The sequence below is a fragment of the Doryrhamphus excisus genome, linkage group LG8 (genome assembly GCF_037039965.1).
Source record: "Doryrhamphus excisus strain RoL-2023G ecotype Guam linkage group LG8, RoL_Dexc_Guam_v1.1, whole genome shotgun sequence".
NCBI classification, from domain to species: Eukaryota; Metazoa; Chordata; class Actinopteri; order Syngnathiformes; family Syngnathidae; genus Doryrhamphus; species Doryrhamphus excisus.
This window is the reverse complement of record NC_136364.1, coordinates 15,341,077-15,352,938: the sequence shown is the minus strand read 5'-3', so window position 1 is coordinate 15,352,938 and position 11,862 is coordinate 15,341,077. Positions and strand designations below refer to the sequence as shown.

Below are 11,862 nucleotides of genomic sequence, written 5' to 3'. Positions count from 1 at the left end.
ATCACCCATGTCCAGGCTATCCAGCATATGTTTCATGTCGACACTCCGAAGTAGTTGACCTTCTCACGCAAGTACACACAGGCAAGAATTACTGCCCCGTTTTGCAATGAGAGGGCCGGGACTTTAAAAAAAAAGATTTCTATGTTGCTACATTGAGTTGAATTTTGAACGTCCATGTTTATAGTAAAAATTTAAGTGTCAATGAAAATGTCTGAATATTTTTATTTTCTACTTAGTAACTCACCATTGCCAAATTCAGTTCAATCCTGATTAGCAGCATTCTTGTCTCCATATGACCCCCTGCAGGTTCAATGCAGGAATTACGTTTATCACTGCATATGTTCGACTAAGTGGATACTTAATTGTCCATGTAATATAGTGTTGTCATTTGTTTGGTATTTTTTACTCTTTTATCCAGCGTTTATTATAATAGTAAGATGTTACCGCAAATGACAGGCGTGTTAAATTGTGCCTTGGCAGTAAAGCCACAACTTTCACTTTCTATTTCCTCCAATGGTGCGTTAACTGCTATGCGGCCAGCAGGCGTCGCTGCGTTTAAGGACCACTAAAAGCGCGCAAGAGGACACACGAAATAATGAAAAAATATATATATTTTTAAATCTATAAAATATACTAAAATATATATATATTATTTCATTATTATATATTTTTCTTTTTTTTTAATAATGAAAATATACACAGAGTTGTTTGCCTGATTACAGTTGCCGTGCTAGATTACGTCAAAATGTAGGGAATAGAAATCACCGCTTCAAGCGAGTCGCAGCAATATGACGTCACTATGAGGCACAGTCGTCTCCAGCGGTGTCGTGGAGAAAAAAAATAACTCGGGGTGGGAGAGAGAGAGAGGGTGCTGACTCTAAACTAAAGGCGTTAGACGTTCACTCTAAAATTGAACACTATTTAATGGCTCACGACATTTTACATTTGGACGAGGCTTGTCGCGCAGTTAGACGGCGAAACCAAGTGACGTTTGGGGATTTCCAGTAGTGCCGACAACCAATAGGAGGCGAGCTTAATGAGGAAACGCTGCACTTCTGTAAAGTTGGTCGTCATCTCACCGTTGAGGCTTTTCACATGGCGTTTGTAAGAGACACCATCGCGGTACTTCACCCTCACCGAAACCCTCTTTGACTGGTTGACGTTCTACCGAGATTACGTCAATTGCTTCTGGCTGAGGACATGGACGTTTATAACCGTACGCCTGGTAAGTGTCCTCTGCGTTTGACAAAGTGTGTGTTTACGTGAGGGAAATAACATCATAGACTTTACTTTCTGTTCTTCTTCCAGAGAGAGGGCTGTCCGACTTTGGTGAGTAACTGCTGCAGTAGTTTGGTTGTGTTGGTTCAACGGAGACCTCATTCTACCTGATGCTGGAGATGATTTATTAAACAGCTTTGCAATTAAGTAAACAAACAAAGTCATGTACAGGGAATGCATCACTTATTAAATACATTTTCCAGTGTAGCTTTTTGGTTTGACTTGTTGAAATTGACCAAATATTGCACATAAAACAGTGGATAAACGGAATAACGGACCTGTAAATCACTAATTACACAAACACCCAACGACAAGAACACTGAATGCATCAGTTTCGGTTTGAAATGATTGGCAACATTTTTGTCAACTGAGGCTTTGAATCTAAAAATGAAATTTAGAGTTACTGTACATTAAACTTTTCTTGTGCATTTAAAAAAATAATATATATATGAATATGAATACATATATTTTTTAATAAAAATAATACATATATATACATTAAACTTTTATTGTGCATTTAATTAAAAAAATAATATATAAATATATATGAATATGAATACATATATATTTTTAAATAAAAATAATACATATATAACATGTAAAATAACATGTATTTTGCTTTTCTAATTTTTAAGATATTTTGATATTTAAATTATTAAGAAATTGCACTAAAGAGATAATTTAATGATTAAAAAAATAATTTTTAAGTATTTTGAAATCATCATTTTTGTAGTTATTTCAATTAGATTTACGCATATTTTGTTAAGTTTAATTAGAAAGTTTGACCAGACATAACTTTAGGTCAGTGGTGGGCAGTGCATTTGGTACCTGGGCCTTCATTGGGCTAGCTAAAAAAAAAAAAAAAAAAATCAAAACAACACAGTAAATATGTGCAGCGGGTGGGAAACTCCAACACATTAAACCTCATTTTTGTCCCTTTACATTGAGTTGTGGACTCCTGTAGAGCAGCTACACACAATAACCCGCACAGAAAGCTTTCTAGATCCTCCAGAATCTGCACCTATTCCAGTTGTATTTCTTCGGATTTCCAAAATGGTCTGTTTAAATTTATTCCATCCACGGCACGCCCACTCCACTGTGATTGGTCACACTCAGCTTGTACCCTGGCATTCCCATATTAGGAAGTCACCGGCTGGATGAAGCTTGGATTTAGTGACTAATTTCCACCGACGATTGGCAGTATACCAGTTGGTGCTCAGCCAGATGTAACGAGTGTAAATAGAACAGCTCGGTGATTAAAGGTTCAGACAAGTCCACTCATCCACGCCACAGCATCATCTGAAGCAGTTCACAATGAATATTTATCTAATAACATGATAAAATATAGAACAATTGAAGTCAAATCCATGTCAATTTCTCCTCAGTCAGCCATCGTGGGCGTAACTTATCTTGTTGAACAGTTTTGCGCTGATCAGCCAATCAGGGCTGGGGGCCTGCAAGCTGGCCCTGAGAGGCATAATCAGAATTCTAAAAAAAAAAAAAAAAACAGCACCATTTCTAATAGTGTTTATGCGACAGGGCCATCTCTCCTGATTCTGAAGGCCTTGGCCAGATTACCAGGAGACTAACATTGTGGTACCCTCTTAAGGAGGATAAATGCTACAATTTTATCACTCCTCCTTCGTAGACCTCATCCAGGAGATCATCACAGAGGACCGTACAGGTGTGTCGCTCCCGAGGCCGCCGCCTCCTCCCGCCGAGCTGTGCAACCAGAACCACAGGATGCTGCGTCAGAGCCCCTCTTCGCCGCCGTCTCAGCCAGTACTGGTGAGCAGAGGCACTGCGTGTCAGGTGAGAGAGGCAATTTGGATGCAATTGTGGTTAGTGGGCGTGTTTGGATGAGTTGTTAGGATGTTGGCCACACAGTCAGCAGAGAGTGGAGTTTGAATGCTCTTTCCCATATTCCAAAAACATGCACGTTAGGTCAATTGGCGACTTGTCCATAGTTATGAATGTGAGTGTGAATGGTTGTTTGTCTATATGTGCCCTGTGATTGGCTGGCCACCAGTCCAGGGTCCCGAAATCAGCTGGGATAGGCTCCTTGTTTTTCTTACACTTCCTAATGAAGTGAATATGCAATGAGATATGAAGCATGGGAAATTAACCTATATTCCAGTTTTGTATTTACTGAATACAGCGGGCCCTCTGAAGGTAAACATCACTGTTGTAAAAAATATATATACTATGGTGTGGTGTCGTTACAAGGATGTAAAAATAATGTAAAAACTTACTTTAAAGAGTGTGGCGTGATCTCACTCAGAAATCACTCCACACCCTTTATTGCTCTCTGGTTCTACCATATCTTACTTATTGTGTGGAAATATGGGGTAATAACTATAAAAGCAATCTTCACTCGCTAAATGTACTGCAAAAAAGGTCAGTAAGGATAATTCATAATATACAATACTTAAACTTGCTGATATAGTTCATCTTCAAACAGCTAAAATAATGCATAAGGCTAAAAAAATAACCAATTACCTAAAAATGTCATCCAATACTTCTCTACAAGAGAGGAGAAATATGATCTCAGGGAAGAACTACATTTGAAACACTTATATGCTAGGACTACGTTAAAAAGCCATAGCATTTCAGTATGTGGAATCAAACTATGGAATGGATTGAGTAAGGAACTCAAACAATGCACAACGATGAGCCAATTCAAGAAACAATACAAGCAGTTGATGTTGATGAAGAGTCTTGAACCAGTCATGATGTGCTATATATATCACTATATTGACACTTACTATGGTACCCATTATGTCATTGTACAGTCATACCACCTTGTACTTCGGTACATGACAAAAAAACAACTTCAACTATATTAGGAAAGCAGGAAGTGAACAAATGTAACAGTTACTGATTGTAAAAGTACCAGATGGAGGGGTAGGATTTAATAAGCTTTGCTTCTTCCTACTCCTTTTGGACATGTGGAACTGTGAACTGATTATGTGATGCATTCAATTGTAATCTGATGCATGTTCAAATGAAATTAAACCATTACCATTACCTTTACACGAGTAAATGTGACTTAAAACATTGCCTGTGCAGGTTATCAGGTTTTTATATGAATAAAACGGTCCATCTCCCTTATTTCCTGTAGGAATAATTGATTCAAAACGGCATCTTTGACCTCAGATTTTCCACTGCGTTTGTATTTTAAACCAAGTAAGCGCAATAACAATAACAGCACATGTGAATTAGAGTAATAGCAAGGCCAAAGAGGAAATAGTCACGCTTGTTTTGTGTTGCCAGACGTCCTTGTATGTGCTTGTTGCCTTGTGTTGGGATGTGAAATCATGTGATTAAAGGTAACGTGTAGTGTCATTGTACAGAGCAGTCAGTCAGGTCTTACCGTAAAGCATGTGACTTAGCGGCTAAACTCTCTTATGCTGTGTGTGTGTGTGTGAGAAACGGTTGCCCAGCTGTAACCTGACCCCTACTTTCATTTTTGCCGTTCACTGCTGGCCCAGCCCACTCCAGTGGACGGGGGGGGGGGAGTGTGAAAGGTCGCATTCTTAACGCCAGCGCTGCTCCCCTCATTGGTCGATCACTCTGAAGCGACTTCCTATTTCCGCACGACTCAATCCTTTTGTTTAGCGTTGTTGTTTAGTCGCTCTGAAAGCTAGCCGACCTGCCCTGAGCCCCCCGGAGCACTTTGACGGGAGACGTGAAGGGGATGGATGGGAATTGAGAGGCAGGATTTTCTCCTCCTGCTCCTGTCTACTTCTTCTCTTTGTTCCCTGCAGGTTGAATCATTTGGATTCTTTCTACATGATGACATACTAAGTGTTTTGGGTCATGTTTGTTATCTGGAGGAACTGAAATTAGCTGCTGTGTGCGTGTACGTGGACTCTGTAATAATAATAATAATAATGCATTTAATTTGCATTACTCTATACATAGACCAGTTAAAAGCAAAGCACACATGATAAGATTGTAGAGAATAATGTCCTGAATGTGATTGGCCTTCAATCTATACAGCAGGATTTTGAATTCAATTTCGGATGTGACAAGGAGCCAATGGAGGTGCTGCAGCATAGGGGTGATGTGACGAAAAGAAGGGGTTCTGGGGTGGATGTGGGTATTTCTCAAGGTGACGGACAGATGGAAAGGCCTGGATTTTGAGGATAAGAGGCCGACCAAATGATTTCCCACAGGTCTGATATTCAACTTTCAGGAATTTGTGCAGCATGGAGCCTTAAATGATCATGCTGCAACGCAGGGCGATGGTCGTGGATGAATGACGCAACAACGGGCATCAGACTCTCGTCACGGTATCTCTGTGCAGTAAAAAAACCCAGGCAACATAAATATTATGATGTAAATGTGAGTGACGCCAAATCGTATCAAATAAATTAAATTAAAAGAAAATGGGGCTGGACGGCGGTCGAGTGGTTAGCGCGCAGACCTCACAGCTAGGAGACCCGAGTTCAATCCCACCCTCGTCCATCTCTGTGTGGAGTTTGCATGTTCTCCCCGTGCATGCGTGGATTTTCTCCGGGTACTCCGATTTCCTCCCACATTCCAAAAACATGCTAGGTTAATTGGTGACTCCAAATTGTCCATAGGTATGAATGTGAGTGTGAATGGTTGTTTGTCTATATGTGCCCTGTGATTGGCTGGCCACCAGTCCAGGGTGTACCCCGCCTCTCGCCCGAAGACAGCTGGGATAGGCTCCAGCACCCCCGCGACCCTCGTGAGGATAAGCGGTAGAAAATGAATGAATGAATTATAATGTGGCTGCACGGCGGTGAGTGGTTATCGCACAGGCCTTGCAACTAAGAGACCGGAGTTCAAATCCATCCTCGGCCATCTCTGTGTGGAGTTTGGATGTTGTCCCTGTGCATGTGTGGGTTTTCTCCGGGTACTCCGGTTTCCTCCCACATTCCAAAAACATGCTAGGTTAATTGGCGACTCCAAATTGTCCATAGGTATGAATGTGAGTGTGAATGGTTGTTTGTCTATATGTGCCCTGTGATTGGCTGGCCACCAGTCCAGGGTGTCTCTCAGGGTGCCTCTCACCCGTAGACAGCTGGGATAGGCTCCAGCACCGCCGCGACCCTTGTAAGGATAAACGGTAGAAAATGAATGAATGAAAAAAAAAGTGAAACTCTATGGTCATTTTTTTTTTTCGTAGCAGCCCGCCACAGATAAATGGGGAACCCTGAGGGATTTTTCTAGATGTGGTTAGATAGGGCATGCAGCCGGTAGGACGGACAGAGGAAGATGCAAATGACAGGATGGAAGACAAGATGTAAACACGTGATCCGCTGTGGTGACCCCTTAAAGGAACATGCTACCTAAGCATGGCGGTGGTCGCGTCATTCCCTGGGGCTGCATGAGTGCTGCAGGCTTTCTCCTGAAGGAAAGATTAATTCGAACATGTCCCTGTGGGATGCTTGACCAATGAGCTGCAGTGTTTGTACAACCAAAGTGGCATAGTAATGATTGTTTTGATTGACAGGTTCAAGAAGTATTCATTCAGGGAATCAGATTGTGATCACGTTCTATCGTACTACCTATAAAGGGTAAACTAAAATCATGTTTTTATTCCCCCCCCCCCAGTCAAGCTGCACCTTCACCCAGCCTCTTCAGCAGCTCTGCTCCCCCCAAGATATGTCACACCCCCCGCCATCCTCCGCCCATCATCAGCACCACCACCATCATCATCATCAAACCGGATCCTCTCGACGTGGCCCATCGTGTCGGATGACCTCCAAGACCGCCAACGCCATCTCCTCTAATGTCCGCAGAGGAGAGGCGGAGATGCTGGAGCGTGTTCTGGAGAAGCCCAAACTGGTGGTGGTGGAGCAACCCAAAGAACGAGGCATGAGGTTTCGCTACGAGTGCGAGGGCCGCTCGGCCGGCAGCATCTTGGGGGCGTCTGGGACTGAAAGCAACAAGACTCAGCCTGCCATAGAGGTATGGACACGCGGTGACAGTTACACACCCCCGGTAATTTCCGAAAGGAAACTACCTTTTATGAGCACGGGGGGAGCTGGAAGGATGTGGGCTGGTAGAACAAAAGTCCCCATTCATAGACAGCTGGAACATTGCTGCGTATATCAGATGCCATATTTTTTTATATTCAACACCACCTGACGCCTCCTTCATTCACTTCTCAGATCGAAGGCCCCATCGACCACTTGAAGAAGGTGACAGTCACCGTTTCCCTGGTGACCAAAGACCCCCCACACCGACCACACCCACACTGCCTGGTGGGAAAGGACTGCCCCAATAGGTCGGGAATCTGCGTGGTGACGCTGAATCCTCAAAGCAACAGACGCCACAGGTGGGCGTCCATCTTTAATGTAGCCTATGAAGTGTTCCAAAGCTTTTCAAGGCTACCTGCAAGACGTTTCACTTAGCTCAAGTCTGTGATGATTCAACAGCTTCGCTAACTTGGGTATCCAGTGTGTGAGGAGGAAAGAGCTAGACGTCTCACTTCAGAAGAGAAGAAGCCAGAACATCGACCCCTTTCAAAGTAAGAAAGAAACGTTCCACCCCAGGCCTGTTTCAATGACCTGTAACGGTTCTGTCTTCTCCTAGCTGGTCACTCCAAAGGCATCGAGGACATGGACATGAACGCGGTGCGTCTGTGTTTCCAGTGTGAGCTGGAGTGGGAAGACGGCACAACGGACAGCCTTAGCCCTGTGGTGTCCAACCCCATCTATGACAAAAGTAGGACACACAACTTAATATATTTCTGAAGTCAGATGTACAGGTTCAGCATTCTTGGAATTGTGTACTGTATAAAAGAGGTCAGATGGGTATTTCCTCCCGAACTGGACTGATTTCTTTTAAATAGTGTTTGACAGTGTTTGTTTAAAACCTTTGACATGCTGGGGCAGATGAAATGATCTTTGAAATAGTGTAGCTGAGGTCGGTCAGTATACAGTAGCTGTAAGCAAGAGGCATTCCTCAGGGCTCTATACTCAGCCCACTGCTGTCGCACTACGACTGTGTAACCTAATACCAGCATCACCAAAATTTTGATGACACTATGGTCATCGGACCGATCAATAGTGCCGATGAGACAGCATACAGAAAGGAGGTGGCAGATTTGGTTGTCATGACAATTGCAGTCAAACCTCTTTGTTTTTGTATGATTTGTTTTTCGTTGAAAACGCCAATTGGTTAGCAAGCAGGCCTCACAGCTAGGAATTGAACTCAGGTCTTCAATTCCAACCTCAGCCATCTCTGTGTGGAGTTTTCATGTTCTCCCCGTGCATGCGTGGGTTTTCTCCGGGTACTCCGGTTTCCTCCCACATTCCAAAAACATGCTAGGTTAATTGGTGACTCCAAATTGTCCATAGGTATGAATGTGAGTGTGAATGGTTGTTTTTGATTGGCTGGCCAGGGTGTACCTCGCCCGAAGATAGGCTCCAGCACCCCCGCGACCCTCGTGAGGATAAGCGGTAGAAAATGAATCAAAGAATGAATGAAAATGTTGCCTTGGTTTTTAATGTTGCACGTAACAAACTCGTCCGTTTTGCCTTGTACTGTATCGTTCCCGAGAAATAAATTGCCTAAACAAAGCACCCTATGCATTGCTCACTTACTGCCCATACATTTTTCCTTGATTGCGACTGCTAAACAACACGCCACGGGGCCAAAAAAGTTGAGTGCCAGCAATTTGAGAAAAGAATTTTGGCAGGATGTATGGAAAGTCCCCATCAACAATAAGTTCCATCCATTTGTCATATATAATTATGTCACATTGTTTTTTGCATTTAAACTATTCATTCATTCATTTTCTACCGCTTATCCTCACGAGGGTCGCGGGGGTGCTGGAGCCTATCCCAGCTGTCTTCGGGCAAAAGGCGGGGTACACCCTGGACTGGTGGCAGCCAATCACAGGGCACATATAGACAAACAACCATTCACACTCACATTCATACCTATGGACAATTTGGAGTCGCTAATTAACCTAGCATGTTTTTGGAATGTGGGAGGAATCCGGAGTACCTGGAGAAAACCCACACATGCACGCATGTTGTTGCTGATCCTCATGCTTGGTATCATTGCTTTTGTTTGTCAGAGGCAACCACGACATCCCAGTTAAAAATCAGCCAGTTGAACCAGTACAGAGGACCCTGCACTGGCAAGACGGAGATTTACATGCTGTGCGACAAAGTGCAGAAAGGTATCACAATCTCATCTGAGCTGGACTATACTGGTCTTTCACGTCATCATGTTTGAAATGTGGACATAACCATTCAAACTGTACGACTTTTACCGTCCCGCAGATGACATCGAAATCATCTTCAGGCGTGGATCGTGGAAGGCAAACGGTGAGTTCGCCCAAACGGACGTTCACCGGCAGATCGCCATCGTGTTTAAAACACCACCATACCAGGACCAGGACATCACAGAGGAAGTGGACGTCAGCGTCACGCTACGCCGTCTCTCGGACCAGATGGAGAGCGAGGCCATCAACTTCACGTACCTACCGTACAACTCAGGTTCAGAGTTATTCTACAGTTGTGTAAATATGATTTGTTATCGTTTTATGTATCGGTAACAGCAAAAAGTACGTGTTGTGTATGAACTTTAGATCCGTATGAGGTGAAGAGGAAGAGGAAGATCAAGTCCGACATCAGCTTCCAGGAGAAAGCCAACGTGACGGGTGAGCATCATCATCATGTTTGCGGACATGTTGATGTGTAGTGTCTTCAGCCATTTCTAAAGCTTTGGGACTCCAGCTAACCACATTGAGAGACAGGTGAAAAGGTAAAAACAGCTGTGAACCTTCTGACTTTTTCCTCGCAGCCGAGTGTGCAGCGTCAACGTCGGCAACAGAGCAGACCTGCCACTTCCCTCACGCTGTCATGTCACCAAGCGAGAGGCCGTGCCCAGCCCAGCTGGGGCCCTCGACCTTGGGGGAGATGTGCTACACTGAATCCCAGGACTCCAACATGGACACTGATGACATGGCCCTCATTAACCAGCTGCTGGAACACCCCGTCTTCATGGACATGCTCTCGGACCAGGCCATCACCTCCGCTATCCCGCCTGGATTCGATCAGAGCCCAGATGCCGGCGGGCAGACCTTCTTCGCCAACATGGATGCCAACCGGAACCAGAACTTTGGCTTGTACACGCAGGACTTTTCCCACTACTCAGACTTGCAGTTCAACATGCTAGTCAATGAGAACCGGAACATGCAACCGCCTGAGACGCAGGCCAGCCCGTCCAACGCGGTACAGGTGAAGATAGAAGACGATCTATGAGGACAGGAAGCACCAGGAAATAGTCTGTGCCACATAAACATCCAGATGTTTTCTGTCAGGTAACGATATACAAAACATTTTAGCAGTCATCGAGTTTTTCCAAAACAATCATCATTGAAAAACAATACTTTACCACCATTTTTTTTTTATTATTAAAAATGTTAAAAACCATCATTGACAAGGCCTTTTAAAACTAAAAGTTAATTTGTCTTAACGGCCTGACAAAATCCGGCCATTTAATTTAGGAGTAGTCAGTAAACGACACTACAAATAAAGTCTTATTGGACACTACTTGGCTGCACGGCGGTCGAGTGGTTAGCGCGCAAACCTCACAGCTAGGAGACCAGGGTTCAACTCCACCCTCGGCCATCTCTGTGTGGAGTTTGCATGTTCTCCCCGTGCATGCGTGGGTTTTCTCCGGGTACTCCAGTTTCCTCCCACATTCCAAAAACATGCTAGGTTAATTGGCGACTCCAAATTGTCCATAGGTATGAATGTGAGTGTGAATGGTTGTTTGTCTCTATGTGCCCTGTGATTGGTTGGCAACCAGTTTTGCCCAAAGACAGCTGGGATAGGCTCCAGCACGCCCCCGCGACCCTTGTGAGGATAAGCGGTAGAAAATGAATGAATGAATGAATGAATGGACACTACTTTTCTCCTGCAGGTCCTCCCGCCATCTTGTTTTTTAACATAAAAATGACAATAAGAAGCTTCCTTTGTCTATCATATTTGTTTTTGCCTGTCATGTTTTACGCTGACTTTCTGAGTCCTTAAAGCACATGAGTCATGGACAATTATGCAAATAGGATGATGACATCCATCATCCCACCGCCACAAATACATTGTAGTCCTGTGGGGAACGCTGATATCTTCAACTGTCCATTAATGATGAAGGCCTTGCTGGTCATGGCTTTAGTGAAAGAGGAGTTGGTCAGCATTGCCAAATGTGTGTGTGTGTGTGCGTATACGTGTGTATCGCTTTGTTAGCATGTAGCTTAGCTGTTATTCTATAACTGTCTGTGACGGCCGGATACGATTCCGTAAACTGTTCTCTGAGCGACATAGTGAAGATGATTGTTTTTATTATTATTTTTATTATTACCAATGATGTATGAGAATCCAGTGGAACGTCTTAAAATAACATTTAGAAGAAAAACACCACACAAAAACACCTTCAATGTACCGTCGTTTCGAACTAAAATCCAAATATGCTTGTATAACATTCCCATGTAAAGACTGAGAGTACTGTCACTACATCAAGGGGAACAATAAAATGTTTAAAATGTTCATTCCTATCTTTGGTCCTCTTCCAGAGAAGGCCACGCATGAA

At 43.6% G+C, this 11,862-nt stretch overlaps 1 protein-coding gene across 2 annotated transcripts; it reads left to right on the top strand.

Moving 5' to 3' along the window:
- The first annotated feature begins 843 nt into the window (after window positions 1-843).
- relb (RELA proto-oncogene, NF-kB subunit b) lies at window positions 844-11,824 on the top strand. 2 transcript variants are annotated; one of them, XM_058080802.2, is made up of 11 exons: window positions 844-1,225; window positions 1,309-1,329; window positions 2,927-3,090; window positions 6,865-7,221; window positions 7,425-7,591; window positions 7,692-7,783; window positions 7,849-7,980; window positions 9,341-9,445; window positions 9,549-9,764; window positions 9,857-9,928; window positions 10,072-11,824. In XM_058080802.2, the coding sequence occupies exons 1-11, from the start codon at window positions 1,201-1,203 to the stop codon at window positions 10,530-10,532; spliced, it is 1,812 nt and encodes a 603-aa protein (XP_057936785.2). In that variant the 5' UTR covers window positions 844-1,200; the 3' UTR covers window positions 10,533-11,824. The 2 variants fall into 2 exon arrangements, with proteins under 2 accessions (XP_057936785.2, XP_057936786.2); XM_058080803.2 differs by lacking the exons at window positions 844-1,225; window positions 1,309-1,329; window positions 2,927-3,090 and adding an exon at window positions 4,475-5,045.
- The last annotated feature ends 38 nt before the right edge of the window (window positions 11,825-11,862 follow it).

What these genes read in the sequence shown, in the direction of transcription:
- relb (XM_058080802.2), top strand. Translation starts at nt 1,201, where the DNA reads ATGGACGTTTATAACCGTACGCCTG. An exon ending in GAGAGGGCTGTCCGACTTTG is followed by an intron (nt 1,330 to 2,926) that starts GTGAGTAACTGC and finishes CCTCCTTCGTAG; the next exon opens with ACCTCATCCAGGAGATCATC. An exon ending in GTGCGACAAAGTGCAGAAAG is followed by an intron (nt 9,446 to 9,548) that starts GTATCACAATCT and finishes ACCGTCCCGCAG; the next exon opens with ATGACATCGAAATCATCTTC.